Source organism: Drosophila ficusphila, unplaced genomic scaffold (genome assembly GCF_018152265.1).
Source record: "Drosophila ficusphila isolate 14025-0441.05 unplaced genomic scaffold, ASM1815226v1 contig_256, whole genome shotgun sequence".
Taxonomy (NCBI): Eukaryota; Metazoa; Arthropoda; class Insecta; order Diptera; family Drosophilidae; genus Drosophila; species Drosophila ficusphila.
Window position 1 is genome coordinate 123,007 of NW_025064156.1, and position 23,661 is coordinate 146,667.

Genomic DNA, 23,661 nt, shown 5'->3' on the forward strand with positions numbered 1-23,661 from the left:
ATCATTGAGCTCCCATACTGCGCCGTTTGCACTCTCACCCAGCTATTTAACGCCATAGCAAAACTTGGCCACTTTCCAATGAGATGGAAAAAGTCAATTATAATAATGATAGCAAAGCCGGGGAAAGACCACACTATCCCCACATCGTATAGACCTATAAGCCTACTCTCTTGCCTATCTAAACTCTTTAAAAAATGCCTAATGACTCGGATAAACACATACCTGAGAATCCAGGAAAGAATCTCATCACACCAATTTGGGTTTCGTGAAAAGCATGGAACAATTGAGCAGGTCAACCGGATAAAATCCGAAATTCGGAACGCGTTCGAAAAACGAGAGTGCTGTACTGCCATAATTTTAGATGTCTCTCAAGCATTTGATAGAGTCTGGCTAGAAGATTTTAGAGTATTACCTTTACGACAGAAAATTTGTCGTGAGGTGCAACACTGCTATATCTGATGATTACACTGTTGGAGCTGGAGTTCCTCAAGGTAGCGTGCCAGGGCCAATATTATATGTCTTCTACACAGCAGACATCCCGACAAGCACACGTCTAACAACATCCACGTTTGCCGATGACACAACTATTCTTAGCCGCTCAAAATGCCCGATTCAAGTAACTGCGCAGCTAGCTCTTCATATGGTCGATGTTGAAAAATGGCTGTCAGATTGGCGAATTAAAGTGAACGAACTAAAATGCAAGCACGTTACGTTCACTCTGAACAGGCAAAACTGCCCGCCGATTACATTAAACAACACTCTACTCTCACAAGCAAACAAAGTAACATACCTAGGAATACATCTCGACAGAAGACTCACATGGCGCTGGCACATTGAAGCCAAAAGAACACACCTAAAGCTAAAAGCCATCAGCCTTCATTGGCTTATCAACGCTCGGTCACCTCTTACCCTTGAATATAAAGTCCTGCTGTACAACTCGGTCCTAAAACCTATATGGATGTACGGCTCCCAGTTATGGGGGAACGCCAGCAATAGCAACATTGACATAGTTCAAAGAATTCAGTCGAAGATCTTGAGAACAATCACCGGGGCACCGTGGTACGTTCGCAACGAAAACATACACCGCGACTTAAACATTCTACCAGTCAATGAAATGATCGCTGAACAGAAGGTAAAGTACTTAACCAAGCTATCGGTGCACCCTAACCACCTGGCGAGAGGTCTAACAAGGTTGAGCAACCAATCACGCCTTCGTCGCAATGACTTACCCACCCAGCGACCGACCTGAGGGACGCGCAACCAGAATGCAGTCTTAGTATACTGTTAGTTAAATTTTAATGTTAAGGGAATGTTCTCTTTGTTTTGGATCAAAAAATCGATTTTTTTTTTTTGAAAAATTGAAAGTTAGATTTTGTGAATGAGAGCGTCTCGAATACACCTGCGTCACGCGCGCGTCATACTTTTAAAAAACTTGAAATGCGTTTTTCTCGAAACCATGTTTTTCAACAAAATTACGCGTCCACAGCTTCATCCTGTGAACCGATTTGCTTCATGTAAAATTTTTATGAAAGTATATGCTTTTTTATTGGGCACTAAGCTACCCGGAAATAAACAATAATTTATTTATAATTTTTCATTTTTTTTTTTTTTTTTTTTTTTTTTTTAAATAACAAATAAGTTTTATTTACGTCGATCAGCCAACCTAATGGCTATAATACGTAGAGCATAACAAAGAACAGATAACATGAAAACAATAACAGGAGATGTACAGTAACAATTACTGTTTCAGGACTCGGGAAACCATGCGTCCTCTTGTCCAGAGGTCGCCGGGGTGTCTCCGTTTCAGTCTTCTTCGGATAGCTTGATTACGTAGAGACGTTGCTAGTGCCTCACAAAAGTATATTAACTTTAACTAATGATAACAATTTTCTATTTCAGTTGACTACAAGAGGCTGCAGGCTCGTACTTTTTGGACGATGTTTGCCGCGCGGAGGCAGACGAAAGCCCCCATTTTGCAGCCGCCATTTTGAATTTCACCATCAAATAAATTTTTTAAAAATCTTGAATAATAAACGAATTCAAAAAGCAAAACCCGAAGTTCGTACGCCTTTTCATTATCCCACAAAAAATTGACGAACTTTGCCTTCATTTCGACCAAAACAAAGAGAACGTCCCCTTAAGATTCGCCAACTTATTGTTAGTCTCAAAGTTAAGAGTAGATTCAATAAATAAAAACAAGGCTATAAAAAAAAAAAAAAATCTATACTCGGGAGAACGACTGTATAAAGAAGCCGCGCTTTTGGCTGGCACCACAGTTAAGCATACCAATTATCTCGCCGACATACATTGTACACATATTTCAAAAACATAAAACGAAAAGTTGCAGCTCAAAAATATATACTTTAATTAACTAAACCTACTCGTGCGGTTGGTTATATACAAGGGTGGCATATTCGGTGTCTTCCCACAAACAAATATATTTCAAAAACATGTTTATGTTTCATTATGACAATCAATTCAAAGCTAACAAATAGTAACAAAGTTTATAATATAGTATGACATAAGTATTACTTTAAAAAAAACTTTCTTCATTTTAGTGCAGTAGTCTTATCAACTTCTTCATTTGGTTTCGATAAAATCTTTCCTTCATCTGAGTCGTCATGTGTAGGAAGCTCCTTGTTCCAAGACTGAATCTCAGCCGTTCCGAAAATTTGATAAACTACAAAGGTCAATATGGAAATAATGGCTGATAGTTCAAAAACACTTCGCCACTGATCAATAGAGTCCTGAAAATACAAAAAAAAAAATTAAGGTTTTTATATAAAATATTTTCATGTAAACGAAAAATATACATAAAACCACAGTTACCGCATGGCTGCGGTAGTGTCATGGTATGGGCGTGTATGCCAGCAGCTGGCGTCGGAAGGCTGGACTTTATAGAGTCTTCGACAGACAAGGTTCAAAATCATAAAATTTTGAAAGCCAAAAAAATTATTCCTGTGCCCAAAGGACGAAGTTGTGAGTTCAGGCCTATATCGATTTTGCCATTTTTATCGAAGGTGTTCGAAAATGTAATGGCTATTCAAGTAAACAAGTTTATTTCCGATAACAAATTAATAACCGATCTGCAATCAGGGTTCAGGAAAAACAAAAGCTGTACCTCAGCAGTCATTAAAATATCCGAGGAAATTCGAGAACACCTAGATAAAGGCGAAGTCACTATTTTAACACTTCTTGACTATAGCAAAGCGTTCGACACTGTTGACCACATGATACTTTGCACAAAGCTTCGTTCACTGTTTTTCTTCTCTGATACGGCAATTAAACTTATTTCGTCTTATTTAAGTAATAGATGTCAAGCTGTTGTAACGTCCACTTGTTCTTCGTCTTTTAAATATGTGAAACGTGGTGTACCCCAGGGTTCTGTTCTTGGTCCATTGCTTTTTGTGATATATGTCAATGACTTAGTCAATGTTGTGTGCGATGGTCCACTGATTCACTTGTATGCTGATGATGTACAAATGTATGTAAGTCGTCCACTACATAGAATCAATGAATGTATTGAGTTTTGTAATGAGCAGCTTAAAAAAATAAGTGTATGGGCAAAACAAAATGGACTTGGTTTAAACCCATCAAAATCAAAAGCATTGATAATATACAAAAATAATATCGACACTTCCAATATAAAAAAACTCAATGTCAATAATTCACCTATTGAATATGTGAACCATACGGCTAACTTGGGCACCATATTTAATAAAACATTAACGTGGAACAATAACATAAATCAAGCAACTGGCAAGACTTATGGTCTGCTAAGAATGTTACATACAACAAAAAACTATCTACCGATGAACATTCGGCTATAAATTGCCAAAACCTGTCTTGTCCCAACTTTAATGTATGGTGTTGAAATATTTGCAAATTGTGATTCAGTTAGTTTCCGTAAAATCAATGTTTGCTTCAACAATATTGTTCGATATGTATACGGTCTGAGGTTGTATGATCATGTCTCGACACTAGCATGTAATATATTAGGATTAAGTATAAAAGACTATATGCAATTTAGAACTTTAATATTACTGCACAAGATTATCTATTCAAAAGAACCGGCGTACCTGTACAGTAAACTTCAGTTTGCCTCATCAGAACGAACGAAAAACATTATATGTAGTTAAAAGGCACAGAACATTGACATCAGAAAGGCAATTTTTTATTCACGCTTTCGCATTTGGAATCAACTACCTTGTTCAATAAACTAATTGGGAATGATACGCTCTTCAAAAGGGCGGTATTAAGAATATATCAAAATACAGCATAATGAAAATGAAAAATAAAAATGAAAACAAAAATAAAAAGAAAAATAAAATTAAAAATGAAAAAAAAATTAAAATTGAAATTAAAAAGTAGATAAAACTAATAATAATTCAATAATTAGATCTTAAATTCAAGCAAAGACTTTTTAATTTTTAGTTTTTAATTTCTAAATTATAGTTTTAAGCTACTTTAAGCATATATACAGGGTGCGCCATCTAGACAGGACCTAATGAAATGTTGAATAACTCCTCCATTTTTTAGCCCATTTTGGAAAATAAACAAGATTCATTTAGGGTATAGAATGCCATTTATTGAAAATTCACTCAGAATACAATATCGATCAAATGACCGCCTTCATTAGAAACATAAAAAGCGGCCCTTTTTTGGGCATTTCGCATTGTATTTGACAACATTTCGGGCGTGATAGCAGCAATTTCCGCTTTGATATTAGCTTTTAGTTGTTCAATAGTCTTCGGTTTGCTGACATACACCTTACTCTTCAAGTAGCCCCACAGAAAAAAGTCCGGTGCCGTCAAATCCGGCGAACGAGGAGGCCACTCCAAATCACCCTTTTTTGACACAACGCGTCAACGCACAGTTTTCACAATTGAACGATTGCATTCGATGTACAGCGCTACAATTTCAGCCCGATTTTTTGCTGTGAGTCGATCCATGTCTAAAATGGCATAGGCTGACGTTTCAGAATCTGGCTGGCTTGTCAAAATAGGCTGAAAAATGGCGGAGTTATTAAACATTTCAATAGGCCCTGTCTAGATGGCGCACCCTGTAGTTACCGTAAAATGGAAGGCAGTAGTCTATCTTGGACATTATAAGGGAATTAATAGTGTTAATAAGACTCCTGACATCGCAGTTGTATTTTTGGTTCCCTAACCATTTTATAATGTTTATCTTAATATAAATCCGTATATTTTAAAAGCAAAGGCGTTAATTTTAAAAATTTATTTAATTAATTTTTAAAATATAACAAATTTTTGGCCGCTCCGACATCAATACGTAAGTGCAATAGAAAGACAGCTGAGAGACTAGTTTGCGTAAAAGCGGACAGATTGCCATGTTTATTTATGGATGGGAGATGCTGATCATTAGCTAACACATACACTGGTCGGCATATATATTTTGACAAAATAAAAGTGAAATATACTCGAAACTTGAACTTGCTTCTTTTAACTTTTGGTATCGTAATTTAAATGCCGTTTGAATGATGCCATACTTTTCTAAACTCATTCGATATTTATTGAAAAGGGCTGTTGAGCTAATAAGCTTTTTTATTAGCTGTTGAAGTAATTATGCACGAAGAAAATTTTGTTTTTGAACTCTGTAGCAGCGATTTTATTTTCGACGAAAAAGAGTTACAAATGGTCCGCGGGATCGAAAAGAAGTAATAGAATAGAATTGAGACGCGGCTCAGCCGATTGCTGACCCAAAGTATAAACCAACAAGCAACTAGAGAGAGCGAATAGAAAGATAAAGAGAGAGAGAGAGAGCGATGGTTATTATGCAGATAAGCTAAGAGCTAGCATTAAGAGAATCTACATATCTGCTGCGTCTGGATGACCCGACATACTCCCCCCGTTGGAAGCCTGGCTTTCAACAGCATCCTTAAGGGGCAGCAGACACAGCTTATTAACTGCTCATTTCGTCACTCCTGATGTTGTCTTGAGAACGGCAACTCGAGCAACTCCATCTCGACCACACAGAAGCTCAACGACTCTCGCTAAGGGCCACTTCATCGGAGGCAAGTCCTCGTCATTGACCAGCACCACGTCACCTACAACCAGGCCAGACTTCGGGGTACGCCATTTAGAGCGCTGCTGCAGTAGCGTCAAGTATTCCTCCTTCCATCGGGTCCAGCGGACTTGCTGCAAATAGGCCACACGTTGCCATCCATCCAATCGTTCCGTCTTCCTCCCCCCCATAGGACAATACTGGGATCGAACTATGCAGAATAGGGCGCGAGGTCCAGTGTACAGATTACGGTCATGAAAGTAAGTAATGATGGAGGCAGTGACAGGATGGCTTCGTGACAATATGATTGGATGACGACCATTGAAGTCCAGCGACGAGTTTTTTAGTCGGCCATCCACTCTAAACAGTCCAAATTGGTCCATAAAGGAAAATGGAGATCCAACCGAATTAGATGGGGCTCCTACTCCTTTAGACTGCAAGGACTTTATGTCGCTTCGGATATCCGACGCATTAAGATCCGGCTGACGAGTGCGACTGATAAACTTGTAGACGTATCCGAAAATCCTTTGAAGGGCAGCGAAGGAATTTGCCAATTTGGAACAGGCTACGATGTCTGCGTATGGTGATTTTATTAGCAGAACCTTTCGACGATCATCAAGGCGATTCAAGCTATTCTCCTTACTAACGAGAGGTACGTCAAGGGGCGAGATTAATGAAGAGCCATTGGAGACGCCATATCCTCCGGAAACAACCCATCCCAGTCGAGTCTTTTGAATAAGCGGTAATCCTGGTGCGAGCTTAATTTGTCCAACGCACACAGCTCGTAAAACAAACTGGCTCCAATCAAAAGATCCACACGCTGAGGGATATAAAATGTAGGGTCAGCTAATTTAATGTTTTGCGGTATTTTCCAGCTGCCGACGTCCACATTGAAACTAGGCTGTAGCTCAGTTATGTTGGGGGCAATAACTGCGGTTAGGTTCACCGTGTAATCAGACGTTCGGGACTGCATCGTAATATTAACTGAGTGCCCATTTGTAACAAAGCTCGAATCACCGATTCCAGGAACAGATGCCGAGGACTTCATCTTCTTTGTTTGAAGCTGATCTGCAAAGCGGGATGTTATTAGATGCAGTTGAGAGCCCGAATCAAGAAGGACTCGACATGGAACGAAAACTCCAGACCGATTTTTTACGAGAACGGTGGCAGTGGCTAGGAGCACAATGTCAGTACTGAAATCCTGAGCAATAAGAGCAGTGGATGTGGAAGGTACGGCAGATGGTTCTTCGACAGCATTGAGTGAGACAGCGGCAAGAGCTTCTGGAAGCTGTGATCCTGCCTGTGGAGAAGCTGAGGCTAAATTTCCCAAGTGAAGGAGGGTGTGGTGTTTAGCTCCGCATGTACGACAATTGCTGGAATTGCACTGCCTCAATTGATGCCCTATCTTAAGGCAGTTTATGCAAAGAGAGAGCCTCTTTACTTCTTGAAGCCGATTTGCAGGGGGCAGGGCATTAAAATCTTGGCAATAATGAATGGAGTGACCAGAAGCATTACAGAACGAACAAATCCAAGGGTTAATATTTGTGGCAACAAAAGCGGATCTACGAGAATTAGATGTTCCGTTGTGTCCCACCTGATTGCCAGACGCATAGCTTGCCATGGCGAATTCCATAGTCTCCAGTGTTCTGCATCGCTGCTCCAAAAATGATGCCATGGATTCCCACGTCGGAATTAGATTGATGAATACTGGATCCTCTAAACGCTCCTCCCATTTGGCCTGGCTCGCAGGATCTAGCTTTTGAAGCAGTATTTAAACGATGATGCATCCTGCGATTTGTTCCGTCGTGCCCAATCCCTTTAGAGCACGAATATGAGCGTTGAACTTATCGGACAGCTCACGAAGCATCGAGACGGAACCACTCTGCACTGCCTTAAGCCCCAGGATCTCAGTAATGTGTGCCTGAAAAACTAAACGACGATTATCAAATCTTTTTTGCAATAAGTCCAATGCCACAGAATAATTGCCATCCGAAATTTCCAGCGAGCGGGTGGTTTCTAACGCAGAATCCCTCAGGCATGAACGTAGATGCTGCAGCTTTTCTATGTTGGTCAGGTCAGGATGACTATCTATGATGGCAGTGAACATAGAGTAAAAATCTGCCCAATTCGCATAACCTCCAGCGAATTTCGGAAGTTCAAGAGCGGGCAGTGGAATAGCTCGGCGCAGAGCTTGTCGCTGTTGATGGCCGAAATAACCGTACGTATTACCATCAGCAAAGGTTGACTTCTGAAGCAATTGCGAGGAGCGCTTTGTGATCTCCGATCGAACCGTCGACTTAAGAATTACGACGACGTCATCAAATTTCTCGTCCAAGTCGGTTTCAATTTCGTCGAAATCCAACTCCTCAAGCTCGCTGAGAACCTTTTTAAATGCTTCTTGAAGTTCCTCAATAAGCTCCAACCTCACATGAAGGCCAGAATCGTCAAACGAATTCAACGCCGAACTTGAAATAGATTCCATTAAACGCTCCACTCTATTAAATAGTGAATTTGCCTTGCGCTTCAGAAATGTCACCCTGTTTGAGCTGCTATTGCCGGTGACAATTACCGAATTTTCTGTAGACATGTTAAGCAGCAACAACAACAACAAAAAAATGCAGTTTGGTGGGAAAAATTCGGCTTAGCGGGAAGATGAGCGCAAAGAGTAATATCGAAAACAGTTCACTACTGGTCTATGTACCGCCTTTTGTACATGCTTGTGTAATATTATTTACACAAATCAACTTATACAAATTTGTTTTGTTTATGGCCGGCCAATGCACAATGAAGCTGCAACACCGATAAAGTGAGATATACAGCCTGGTAAAATGAATTAATTTTTGTGACTTGCACTGGGTATTTTTATGCACAAATCAAGTCGGGGTCACCAAATGTTGAGCTAATAAGCTTTTTTATTAGCTGTTGAAGTAATTATGCACGAAGAAAATTTTGTTTTTGAATTCTGTAGCAGCGATTTTATTTTCGACGAAAAAGAGTTACAAATGGTCCGCGGGATCGAAAAGAAGTAATAGAATAGAATTGAGACGCGGATCAGCCGATTGCTGACCCAAAGTATAAACCAACAAGCAACGAGAGAGAGCGAATAGAAAGATAAATAGAGAGAGAGAGAGCGATGGTTATTATGCAGATAAGCTAAGAGCTAGCATTAAGAGAATCTACATATCTGCTGCGTCTGAATGACCCGACAAGGGCAATTTTTAAAAAATTTACTTTTTAAACTTTTTCCCTCGTCTTGAAAACTAAAATTTTTGGATGCAAAAAGTTTCTTTAAACAAAAATAATAGTAACTGCAAAAATAATTTTTCAAAAGAAATTTTTCTTTTATTTTTTATGAGTCCCAAAAGTTTTGTAGTTATTGCACGCAGTATATAAGTCGGAACGGGCCGGATCGGCCGACTATATCGGATAGCTCCCATACGAGGGAATGGAATAAAAAATTCTAGCGCCGTTGTTTTTAATCAGATTGACTTGATTTCTTGCAGATGGCGTTTTATAACTACTATTGAATTTCGGATTAAATTTTATCAAAATCGGATAACTCTATAATATAGCTGCCATAGGAAAGACCAAAAAACGCGTTATTTTTAATTCCACGAGCATGATTTTTAGAACATCAAGTTTTTTAAATGCCCTGGAATCGAGAAAAAAATTTCATAAAAATCGGACTGCTATATCATATAGCAGCCATAGAAAAGATCGAAAAATCTATATAGAAACTAGCTGACCCGGCAAACGTTGTTTTGCCACCAGATGACTTTATAATTTCTGTACAAAATTTACTCAGTTCTAGACTTATGTAGTATAAAGTCATCTGGAGCGCTGTAAACCATGAGGGAATATAAAAATAACAAAAAGCAAACATTATTTTTAAGTTATTTTAATTTATTACTTATAGTTATATATCATTAATAAAACAATTATGACAGTAACACTATTAGACAATATCAGTAAGAATTTATGTGGTTCATTTGGCATTGGCAGCAGTGAGCCCATTTTATGATATACTTGGCCTCTAATTTTGAATGTAGAATTGTAATTTTGACCATTTGCATTAGTATTTCGAACTATTTCTGTTGCTCCGAACGATGTCATTTAAAAGCATAAATTAAATGTTCGAATTGACTTCAGGAACACGTTAGAATCTGGATCCGGGCCGATAAGTAAGCCGTTCAATGGTTCAGGTGGTGTTTCAATTTCTGGTAGTTGCACTTTTCCTGACTCGCTGGTTTATTTTCAAATTTCAGAGCATGACAATGCGGACATTCCTTGTCCATAGCACCACTTTTGAGTGAGCATAATACTCAATATCGGGCTCATTCTGGAATGCTAGAGGCAGTAATGAGTCATATATAAATGCTCGATGTACCTGTTGTCGTTGTTGGTCATTTGTTCTGCGTCTATTGACTGTGAAACGACGTTGTTGTCGTTGTTCTAATCTGATTTCTGACTTCATTGCGTTCAGCTCGTGTATCTTCTGGCTCTTCTTGATGCAATTGCGCTATTCTTTCGGATCTTCTATTTCGCATGTATCGAGATCTACTTGTATCATGGCTCAAATCTCCCCCTTTGCGTTTTCTTGGCATTGCTCACTGGACAAAACACTCATAAATAGAATTAATGATTTTACTTAATGATGAATGATTTTTGCCGCAGTTTAAATTGATTTAAAATGCTATGTTAGCGTGTGTTTGTCAGTGTGATGAGGTAGTAACTCATTTTATATGCGATTTTTGGTATGTCGAACGACATTTAGGGGGGATGAAAAATAGATGTTGGTTGATTCTCAGACCTATGCAATACGCTTAGAAAATTTCATGAGAATCGGTATAGCCGTTTCGGAGGAGTATGGTAACAAAAACTGTGACCCGAGAATTTTATATATTAGATAACAGAAATAAAATGATACCATCGTTGTTTTCCATCAGACAATCATGATTTTTGGAATATAGAGTTTTCTAACGACTTTTGAATAACAAATAAAATTTCATCAAAATCGGACGAATATATCATATTGCTGCCATATAGAAAATAGTCGAAAATATGGAAAATTAATAGAATAGTTCGTCGTAGCTTCGATGTTGTTTAGCCTTTGTGTATTTTGTTCGACATATTTGATGGCTGCAAGGGTATATAAGCTTCGGATTGCCGAAGCTAGCTTCCTTTCTTGTTTTATTTCCGTTAATTCTGTATAGATTTTTAGATCTTTTCTATGGCAGCTATATGATATAGTTGTCCGATTTTTATGAAATTTTTTTCTCGGTTCAAGGATAGTTTAAAAAAGTTGTTGTTGTAAAAATCATGCTTGTGGAATAAAAAACAACGATGTTATAATTTTTTTTTCATTATTTAGATATATAAACTAGTAAACCCGGCGAACTTCTTTTCACCACCAGATGTTGATAGTTTTATGTAAAACTTCGTTTGGTAATTAAGAAGATAAACAGAAATGTTTTTGTTTTCTACATATATGAAAAGGAAAAATATTATTTCATTTCAAAACAGTAATGAATTCATTTCGATTACAAAAATCAAGTGTTATTTAGTTGAACCTTTCAAAGTAAATCAAAGTGAATCCAAAGTAAATACTGAATCTAAGCGTTACACATGTCCGCAAATTATCTGTTTCATTAAAGTGCTCTTTGGTAAACCACACTTTTTTGTTTTTTGGTCTGACGTTAACACAAACAAAGCGGTTCCCAACTCGTGAATACGCAATGTATAACTGCCCAAGTGAAAAACAATGATTTTCTAAATTTATCCTGCAAACACTAAGCGATTGGCTTTGCGACTTGTTGATTGTCATTGCGAACGCATGGCGAACTGGAAATTGCCAACGTTTGAAGTCAAAAAGGAAGATCAGTCTAAGTCATTGGTATTCGAGGAATACAAACGATTTTCCTGCGTACTTTCCGTTAATAATGGTTGCCAGATTCAAATTCGGTATAAGTCTTTTGTCTTTTTACCAAAGTCCTGTCCTGTTAACTTTTGGAAATTAGCTGTAACAATTAGACCATTTGTTCTGTTACGTTGAAATTGCATGTCACGTGTTCTTCTACTGTTTGATTTAATCAACGGTCACGGACCAGTTGCGCATAATAAGTAAGTCGCCCAATATGTTTCGCTCCTCTGCGAAGACGCGGCATTTCATATATTTGTAAACGTACTCTTCTGGCATTCAACATGACTTTTTAATTTCTGTACAAAATTTACCCAGTTCTAGACTTATGTATAATTACCTACTGAGTTTGCAATGTATAAGCGGAAAAATAAAATTATTAAAACATTAAAAACCTCAAAAAAAATAAATATTTTTTTGTAACCCGTGTTACGGGTTGCCTCACTTATAGATTTATCCGATTTTATTTTTTTAATTTAATCCGAAATTCAATAGCTGTTAGAAAACGCCATGTGGAAGAAATCAAGTCGATCTGATCTAAAACAACGGCGTGAGAATTTTTCATTTCATTCTCTCGTAAGGGAGCTATCCAATATAGTCGGCCGATCCGGCCCGTTCTGACATACATACTGCGTGCAATAATTACAGAACTTTTGGGAAAGTTTCGGCAAGATAGCTTTAAAACTGAGTATCTAGTTTGCGTAGAAACGGACAGACGTACAGACTTATTGCGATTCAGATCGTGATGCTGATCAAGATTATATGTACTTTATGGGGTCTGAGGTGTCTCCTTCGCTGCGTTGCAAACGAAACGTTGCAAACGAAACGAAAAGTGAAATGAAAGGTCTTTCGATCATTAAATCATTCGAGTTGTTGCTTAGGATTTTGGTACATTCCTTTTTGAGAACTGCAGCACAAGGACGAAAATATGGACAACCAATTAATAAAAGAAGCCAAAATAAATTAAATAAAAAAAAACCATAAATATAGAGCGTTTTCGAACTCGAAGAAAATTCACTGCATTTAATTTGTTTTTATTTCTTTTTATTTCAACGTTCTGAATTCATTCAATTCGTGTCCTTTTTCCTATTTCTTGTGTAGATGAGTAAGCGTAGGAGAACCAACTCTCTCACACCAGGTTGGCTTTGCTTTCAATTCACTCAATAAATTCAAAAATTCAAATTGTGCATTTGAATGTGTGTTTTTTGCCACTCATACAGATGTCTATTGTATACTAATGACTCTTGAATTTTGAATGAAATATCATGAAAATATAACCACTAAATCACTAAACTTACAGAACTTTATCAATGGCCCCTGCAACATTGTCTGTGGAGATTAAATTTAAAAAATTTGCAAATATATCGGCTATATCATATAGCTGCCACTACATCATGTTGCCTACTTATAAATCACAGTTTTTCTGAAATACTGGCTCTGTATAAGTTTAAATTTTATATTGACAACATTGTGCTTTCTCAAAAACTATATTTTTTGTTTTGTTTTTTGGTGCGTAAATAAACAGAAACAAGAAAGGAAGCTCGGCAAGCCGAAGCTTATATACCCTTGCAGTCGAACAAAACACATAAAAGCTGAACAGAATCGAAGCTATAACGTTTTTTCTATTAATTTTTTATGTTTTCGACTATTGTTTATATGCAGCTATATGATATAGTCGTCCGATTTTGATGAAATTTAATTCGTTATTCAAGAGTCGTTAGAAAACTATAAATTTAAAAAATCATGATTGTCTGATGAAAAACTACGATGTTATCATTTTATTTCCGTTAATTCTATATAGATTTTTCGATCTTTTCTATGGCAGCTATATGATATAGTTGTCCGATTTTTATTAAATTTATTTCTCGGTTTAAGGGTAGCTAAAAAATCGTTGTTGTATAAATCATGCTCGTGGAATAAAAAACAACGACGTTATAGTTTTTTACCTTTCATTCATTCATCTTTCCTATGGCAGCTATATGATAGTTATTCGATTTCGATAAAAATTAATCCGAAATTCAATGTGGAAGAAATGAAGTCGATCTGATCAAAAACAACGGCGCACAGTAGGCCGGATTGCCAAATAAGCGGCTTAAAATCGAAAATTTTATTGAAGCAAATCTTAATTTTTATTAAACTTTTTAATATTAAATTCCCTGTAAAGAAAGTATTAAAAAGTATTTTTAGTTCAAATGCAACCTTGCAATTTTTACTGAACTTCAAAGTCAAGTGATTAAACAGCTGATTTGAGTGATTGAGTTGGCGGGAAACTCTTCTTGACTTTCTTTCTTTTGTGGAGAAAAAAAAGTCTTCTGCTTATTTCTGCAATGGGTAATGTATGTTTAAAAAAAGTAGAAACTTTTTAGTAAAATATAATAACAATCCGATTTGCGGCTATCCGATGATTACATTTTCTAGATGTGCATGAGTTCTGTCATGCAACTTTGCTAGACGTATGGATTGACAGCGCTCGCGGCTCTACCGCGCTTGCTGAATGGATATTTGGCCAGATAAATGAGGGTAAGCTGACTGTCGACCAAAAGGGCGAACTTCACAAAAAAATTAAAAGCTTTGAAAATTATACAAAATCAAATCTACAAAAGTGTAGCCGTAATATGCGAACATTCAAGAATAAACATTCAGAGTGGCTATCAAAGTCTTTAAAAATAGTTAAAAAGTATTATTAAATTATTAAAAAATATTAAGAAATAAGCCTGTGGCGGTTGATCTTCCGAAGCGCCTAAAGAAAAAGTTGTTTTGCGGTGAACATACGCCCTATGATACGGATCATCTTAAGGGGCACAACTAGTGTTACGGCCTTAAAAAAATGGTGATTTTTTGGAATTTTTATAAAAAAACTACTTAATCAATTCTTTTCAAATTTTCAAAATATATTTATACATGTTTTTAAGAATGTATAGTGAAATTTTTAAAGAAAAAGTTAAATATAATAGTCGATCTCCAAAAAAAAGTGCCTTAACTGCTGCAGTGATTCCGGCCCTCTCCGTGGACGAAATCAAAAAATTAAAAATTCTCGTTAAACTAAAAAAAAATATCGAAAAATGGCAAAATGGCAGCGTTAAAAAAAAAAAATTTGTTATTTTTAAAGATGTAATCTACCGAAATATGAAAAAAAAAATTTTTTGGTTTTTTTAAAACTTCACAATAGTTGTGCCCCTTAAAACTAAAATGTGATATGCGTTGTAAAGATAATGCATTTCCCGAGGTAATCAGGAAGAGTTTTTTTTAAATTTATTTGTTGTCTATTTTTGGAAGCACTTGAAAGTGAAAAGTACGATTTTAGCTTATAAAATCGCTGTTAATTTATTTTTTAAAAATAGAAAAAAAATTAAAAATTAAAAAAAACTCTTCCTGATTACCTGCGTATTTATATTAAGAATTTGTGTTAAAAATTTAAAAAGGATCGGTTCAGTAGATTTTGAGTTCTGATGTTCACCGACTTTCAAAATAACGGCTTCGGCAAAATCGATTCAAAGTATTTTTATACGTGAAAATACGTCCAAATACGGTTGTTTAAAACGCTGTAGCTCCGTTAGTTTGACTTTAATTGACTCAAAATTTTTACACAATGTTCTTGACATATTGGTCATTTAGAAAAAAAAAAAAAAAAAAATGTAAAAAAAATTTTTATAAAATTTCTGTTTAAAAAAAACCTGCCTTCAGGTAATAAAGCCTGAGCAGGGTAAACTCACTTGTTGGCTTTGTGACAGGATAGTGCACACTAAGTGCGCTGGATTCACAGGGCGGACAAGTGACGATCTAAGTAAAGGCCTTGGTTTGCAGTTCTGCTGTGAAGCTTGTCGCGAAGTTGCGAAGGAAATGAAGTCCTTCATGAGCCAAACTAAAGGCGGCCTTAAGGGACTGATCACTAGTTTTGGCATAGTTAGAGATAGTTTTGCACAGGCTCATGATCTACTCTTAGCGCTGGACTCGCAGTTTAATAGCCTTTAGCTGTTAGAGGAGTCCCCGAAGCGCAAGAAGGCTGCTGGTGGTAGGCCAAAGGGAATCGTCCCGCAACTCCAAAGCGACCAACAGAACTCCTCTGCGGATGAGCAGCCGACTTTAGCAACCCCTCAAATGTTGCTAAGATCGGCAGCTAAAAAAGATTCGGACCCCGATCAATTCACAGTGGAGTGTATGAGACCAACGCCTATAAAAAGTTCCGATTTGTCCGAGGGTGGTTCTCAAACTGTAATTCCACCTAACCAACCAAATATACCCCCACAGGAGGCATCTGAGACCGGACTTCCGGCCCAAATTGTCACCGCAGTCCCACAGCCTGCAGTAGCAAAACCTCTCACAGTGGTTCCACAAATGAGACAAATATTTGTTTCTCAGCTGCACCCTGATCTCACATCCTTTGATGTCTCGTCTTACTTCAAAGACAAAATAAATGCCGATAAAGTGAAGGTGGAAAAATTTAACTTTTCATATGCTAGGAAAATTTCATCCTTCAAGATAAGTGTTCCTGACGAACTTTTTAACACCATATGCTCGAGCGATTTTTGGCCGGCAAAATTGGTTGTTAAGGAGTTCGTAGCAAAAATAAAAAGAAAGGCCCTACGGGAATTAAACTCCCCGGCCGGGACCAACAAACTGCGCCGTCCTTAGCTCCTTCCCCAAAAAACTAACCACTTACTTCCTAATTAGCTATAAGAGTACAAGAGGTTTGCGTAGCAAGCTAACCAAATTGTATGTTTCTCTCCAGGGTAGCACCAATAACTCAACCTGAAGATCCATATCATCCTACTCTTAAGGTGACAATCGACACAGGTACCATAATAAATGAGCAATATTTCAAGTCTGCTAAACGAATTTACTGTTTTCGCAAGGCAGACTTTTTGAGGCTAAGAAATTTAATATCTTGATTTAATTGGTCCGATCTTTACACTTGCAATAATATGGCGGATGCCATAAATATATTTTATACTGTAATACAGACTTTTTTTAATGCTTGTGTTCCGAAATACTATCCATCTATCTCTAGTAAACCTCCTTGGTTCAATAAAGAGTTAACACACTTAAGAAATGTAAAATCCAGACTTTAGAGGAAATTTAAAGATACCGGTTCTCAATCTATCTTTTCAAAATATTTAAAAGCTCGGTCAAATTTTACCGTGCTTAATGCTCAGTATTACAAAAACTATTTAAACCGTTGCAAGGTCCAGTTTGCGCAGGATCCGAAACAGTTTTATAATTTCGTTAATACTAAGCGTAAAACATATTCTCTTCCTTCCTCGTTATCATTTGAAAATACTACGGCAACATCGGATCAGGCAATATCCGATTTATTTTCGGATGCAAGCAATTATAGAGGTATCTCTAAATTGTCTGCCATTCCTAAGCTTTTTGAAAAATTTTTTACCCCTAACTTGCAGCACCTGTGTAGGTCAATAATTTCACCGTGTCAACACGGTTTTATAAAACAAAGATCAACAACCACTAATCTCTTGGAGTTTACTTCATTCGTGATTAGGGGTTTTAAACACAATTTTCAAACAGATGTCATTTACACTGACTTTAGTAAAGCATTTGACTCTGTAAATCATTCACTTCTTATAAGGAAACTTGACTTATTAGGTTTCCCAGTTGATCTTCTAGAATGGATCTTAAGTTATCTGAATGGCAGGACACAAAGGGTCCTTTTTAAGAATTCACTTTCTTGTGTTCTCCGAGTCACCTCGGGCGTCCCTCAAGGGAGCCACCTTGGCCCGCTACTATTTACCTTATTTATTAATGACCTTCCATTAGTAATAACTCACTCTCGTGTACTTATGTACGCAGATGATGTTAAATTGTGCTTCCAGTATAAGGACATTTTTTGCAGTTCGAATTTACAATCCGATCTAGATAGCTCTCAAAAATGGTGCAGTGATAACTTACTCAAGTGGATGCTCTTTGGACAGAAAAACTCAGGTGGATGACCTTGGTGTTCTTCTGGACCCAAAATTAAAATTTTCTATCCATATTTCGTCTATGGTGAACAAAGCCAGGAGTGTGCTTGGATTTATAAAAAAGGTGGTCAAAGGAATTTGACGACCCTTACATAACTAAAAATTTATTTATTTCGCTTGTCCGTCCAATTCTTGAATATGGATCACCGGTCTGGAGTCCCCAATATGAAGTTCATTTGGATCGTATTGAATCGGTCCAAAAAAATTTTTTACTTTTTGCCCTACGGCGCCTAAATTGGGATGCAAACCTTTTATTACCCTCCTACTCTAGTAGACTACTTCAAATTAATTTACCCTCCCTAGCCAACCGTAGAACGATGCTTGGAACAGTTTTTATGTTTAATCTTATTTGTGGTAAAATTGATAGCCCCGACTTAGATAGCAGGCTAAACTTTGTTCCAAGTAGATTAACCAGAAATTACATCCCCCTAATTTTAAATCAATGTAGATCTAACTATGAACTGCATGATCCCTACAGAGTATTGTGTTCTGACTATAGTAGACTTTATCCTATTATATCTATTTCTGACTCTCTGCCGCTCTTAAAGCGATCTCTTATAGCTCATATAGCTCATAATTAGATCTAATTGTGTTCCTCCTCATTTTCCTCGGCCTTTTTCTTAGTTTTCATTATCTGCCAATAGATCGTGTGCAACATTTTGCGATTTTTTTTATTTTTGTGGCGCATTAGCTCACATTAAGACCTGAGTCCAAATATGCATCAATTTTCCCCATCCATTTTCCCTTCTTTATCTTGGAGTGCCGATCCAAGGCCTACTTTAGTTTCATTTGATCAATAATAGCATCAGATTGAAAAAAACGTTTTAAACAATATGCGCACTGTACACAAGTGATTACTGAGAACTATCCTATCCAAATGAAACGATTTTCCACATGCAAAAAACAATGCAGCAGTGCAAAAACTCAAAAAAAAAAAGGGGGGAAGCAATAATGAAAAAATGTAACTGCTTTTTAGAATCACAATATAACTGTTTGAGCATCTATTAAGAGTAGTTCGTAGGAGACAAAGAGTGTGCTTGACGCAGTTTTCTACGCTCTCGAGACGTCCCAGCTGCACAAAAGACGAATGCCAAAATGCGACAAGCCACTCTTGGGCAAGCGGTTTTCGGTGCTGGTCGGCCTGTGTCTCTTTGATTTTTATACCTTGAAGAACCTTAAAATTTTGATATAACTTAACCTTCGGAATTAAATTACTGTAGAATCCGGTTATAACGACTTTCAAGGGACCGGCGGTTTTTCGTCGTTATGCCCGGAAGACGCACTAAGCAAAAGGAGCAAAAAAATAAATTTGTTTTGATTATTTTATGGTTGCTGTGTTTGTAATAGGTTTTTAAAATAAATCAAATTAATTTTTTAATTAAAACGAAAAATTTAATAAATTAAATTCAAAAACATAGGTTTTTCTAAATACTGAAAACTGAATGAGCTTATTATTGCACATATCATATTGCATTTAGCAAATTAAAACATTCAGTTTTACTCGGAAAAAAAAAAAAAAAAAAAACTAGAAATATAAGGGATATCTCATGGAATAGGCTATGAGTATGAGGTCTGCACACGCAGTGTGACGTCGGCATTGCACTTCGACTCTCTCTCTCTCTCTCTCTCTCGCAGCAACGTTGTTAAGGCGACAGCTAAAACTAACAAAAAGTAGTGACAGTGTAAGATTCTTTTGTGTCGCTGCTACGCACACAAACAAGGGTGCCGATCACTAATAAATAATGCTAAAATTTGGCTCTATTGCAATGTATTTTTTTTTCTGCACGACGTAATATCCGGTTAAATTGTTCAATTTTCTCGAAAAATTTCGTTCGTATAAGCGGTTTGTCGCTTAAAGCGGAAACGCTCTAAGCGGAAGCCCTTTCATATAAGTTAGTATGGGGACCAACTAAACCATCGAGTTTTCGTCGCACAACCCGGACGGACACTATAAGCGGAGTCGTTATAACAGGATTCTACTGTAGTTTGTTTTGATATCTAGTGAAATTTGTTAAATAAAATTAATCTTGAAGTTACTTCGGTATATTTTTTTCTTGTGGAATGAAAGTCCCCAGAGCGGTAGACGCTCAACACTGACAATTTAGCATTTGTCACATTTTTAGAATCACAATATAACAGAGATTATCAGGCAGGCTCCGGTTTTCACTTTCACAAGATTCTCTCGTTTTCGTTATTGAAAACGAGAATTTGTGCTCTCGTTTTCACTTTCACAAGACTTTTTCGTTTTCAAAAACGGGCAAGTTTTTTTTGTCGAAATGAAAAGTAAATGCCTTTTTCTATATTAAATCGGTTTTTAATTGCAAAAGGAAAAAAATAGTTCACTCCGTGGTCTATTGATGTTCATTTCACATCATTAGTAGGTCAATCTAATTCGTATTTACTTTTTAAATAATTCTTTTCTGACACCATCTTGATTTCATACATAAAATATTTGCCGTCGGCAACAACAACTTTCGTTTTGCTATGGGGCCGATAAATCTATTGCGAAAAGTTATCGTCAATGCTGCCGTACTTGTAGTGGAACAAAATAACCACTTAAAAATTCTTATAAAATGAAAACGAAGCTAAAATATTTGTAAAGAAAAGTTAAATAAGCTTTTATAAATGAACGATGAAAAAATGAACCATTCCGATAATGAAACGATGACAAAAAGTTTGTGAAAACCGGAGCACCTAAAACGAAAACGTACGTTTTCGCTCAAAAACGAAAACGAGAAAAAAAGTGAAAACCGGAGCCTGCCTGTACAACTTAAGGGGCACAACTAGTGTGACATTTCAAAAAAATCTTTTTTTTTTTTCTTTCATATTTCGGTAGATTACACCTTTAAAAATAACATATTAAAATTTCAAATCGATATCTTAAATAGTTTTTGAGTTATAGCAATTATAAGAGCAGCCGCTCGTATAGCAGTGAATACGATCATTTTATCTTTAAACGCGTTTTTCTCGAAACTGCATTTTCCGAATTTGCTGCAGTGATAACTCAAAAACTAATGATCCGATCACTATCAAATTTTTTTTAGATGTTCTATATATAGTCCTCCCTACAATGACCTATCGGTTTCTTGATCCGATCAAAAATCGAGTTTTGGCAGGCCAAAAACGACCCAAATTTTGGGTAAAATTCGATGTTTTTTTTTTAAAACGCCGCCATTTTGTCAATTTTTGATATTTTTTATTTATCGTAGGTCATTGTATGGACAATATCATCTAGTTTAACGAGAATTTTTCATTTTTTGATTTCATCCACGGAGAAGGCCGGAATCACTGCAGCAGTTGGGGCACTTTTTTTTTTTAGCGCCGTTGGAGATCGGCTCTAGCTTAAAAAATATTTAATTTTTTTCTTTAAAAATTTAACAGTATATTCTTCAAACATGTATAAATATATTCTGAAAATTTGAAAAGAATTGATCAAGTAGTTTTTTTTATAAAAATTCCCAAAAATCACCATTTTTTTAGGCCGTCACACTAGTTGTGCCCCTTAAAAAAAATTTTAGCTTTCACGATTTTTGTCTTCGCCATGAGCGATCAACCATAAAAGTTGTTAGGTGTCCTATCCAAATGAAACGAACTGTATATAGAACATGTAAAAAAATTTGATAGTGATCAGATCATTAGTTTTTGAGTAATCACTACAGCAAATTCGAAAAATGCTGCTTCGAGAAAAACGCGTTTACAAATAAAATGATCGAGTGCACTTTTATGAGAGCGGATGCTCATAGGCCATATGTCTAGACTGGTTTGAGGACTGTAGTATACAATGGCAGTTCATAGTCGATTTTAAATGAAGGACGGAAATTTAAAAGCCAGTGGAGAGTATTAGATGTTAACTTCAACTGGTTCTTTTTGGCCTCAATGTGTTTAGGGCAAGTAAGTCGTCTATCAAGGTGGACCCCAAGATATATAACATCTGTAGTTTCAGAAAAAGACAATAGAGTCAGTTTTTAGAGTAAACGGAACATGTTGCACTTTTTCTCATTTATATATTAGGTTGTTTGGTAATGACATACCGGTTTCTTTATTGATTTTTGACGACGATTTTAACATAGTTAGCATTCTCCGATTTAAGTGCTATATGTACCGTTGTCTTCGATGATTTTCTGCCATTTTGATGGTAACCTACTGGCAAAAAACTCGGCGATTCGATTTTCACAATCCTCCCTTGAACTCAATTTTTGTCCATCAAAAAAAAATTACATGGCCAAAAACAGATGGTAATCGCTTGGGGCAATGTCCGGACTATAACCATTTATATGGCATAAACTCCGATTTTGATGCGGTTTTTGTTATTAGATAGATACGTAAAAATAAAAAATACACTTTTTTTTGTTTTCCCAATTTTTTGATTCTTACACTTTTATAAGGGATAAAGGATATGTTGCATAAATACATCAAACATGCTTGGGCTCAAAATTAAACTTTATATATTCCAAAAATTCATTTAACAGAAATCCATTTATTTGTAATGTTTTTAGTGCATTAAACAAAATATTTGATTTCATAATACATTTAATATGTAGTTTCAGTACTCAGCTTAGACCGATATAATGTTAATTTTATTATAACATTTGCTATGAAGCGCTCAAATTACCGTTTCATTTAAGAGCAAATTTTAGAAACAATTATTTCTTTTATTGAAGCATAAAGCTACTCCACATTTGTTGCACATGACCTGAGAATATCCTGCACAGTTTAGAAACTTGCGTCTTATTCTTTTGTCTGCCCAAATTGGCCAATGTGATCCTGTCGTACCATTTCCTTTGGTACATGCTGAGTTAGACCTTTCTGCTTTTTTAGCTGCAATTTATTTTCAATTTTGTTTTAGTGTTAACTTTTGTTAGCACTTCTGCGATATCAAGCCGAAAATCTGATGAACCTAAAACTTTTCCAGGATATCCATTTGCCTTTAGAGCACGTTTATACCACAACCATGCGTTGCTGATTGTAAGGTCTAGTAAATGGTTAAATATTCGAGCTTTCCAACGTTTGCTACTCAATAATATTTTATATCATCCGATTATACTGTCGATCAGATCAACGCCTCCCATATAACTGTTGTATTGCGCTACAGCGAAAGGACGTTCAATTTGTATATATTCTGTTTTGGCCTTGTTGAATCGGCGCGCAGTGTCTGTGGGAACTATTCCAGCGAAGTTCGATACCAATGAAACTATTTTATTATCAATCCGTGAGGTGCAAGATATGTCTAATCCACCAAAATCATCAACATACTCCACAGATGTGCCGCAAGGATATGTATGTTGCATACATACATCAAAACAGAGACTGCACAAATGAAGTCAGAAAAGCAGTTTGATGTATATCTGCAACACAACGATACCCACTATTTTCTCGTAACATATAACACATAACATAATAACTCGACTACACATGCATTGTTAACATAAATACCTTTTTAATTGTGCAGTTTGGTTTAAAAAAATAACTTATAGTTTAAGAAATATTTGTAATACATAGTTTGGAACGAAGGTCACATGCGTGTTTCACAAAGTTGGCGGGAAAAGTTAACATATCTTGTGAAAACACATAGTAAAGTGGCACTATGTCATAGAATAAAAAAAAAGCCTTGTTGCATTATGACATCAAATTAACACATGTCACTTTCTTGATATACATTAAGAAATAATTGAATTTAAACGGTATGTTGCAGATATGCATCACGCCCATATAAAGGGATAAGACGGATGCATTAACACTTCCCAA

General features: G+C 36.4%; 1 protein-coding gene across 5 annotated transcripts in view; it reads right to left on the minus strand.

Moving 5' to 3' along the window:
• Positions 1 to 2,341: 2,341 nt before the first annotated feature.
• The window catches only part of LOC108102089 (sialin), a 135,687-nt gene continuing 114,367 nt past the window's right edge, over positions 2,342 to 23,661 (minus strand). For 4 of the 5 annotated variants that reach the window (XM_043207642.1, XM_043207645.1, XM_043207643.1 and 1 more), the window contains one exon: positions 2,342 to 2,747. In XM_043207642.1, the coding sequence (XP_043063577.1) occupies positions 2,550 to 2,747 (198 nt within the window). In that variant the 3' untranslated portion in view covers positions 2,342 to 2,549. The remainder of the gene's footprint in view (positions 2,748 to 23,661) is intronic. The other variant, XM_043207646.1, reaches the window with a different exon arrangement.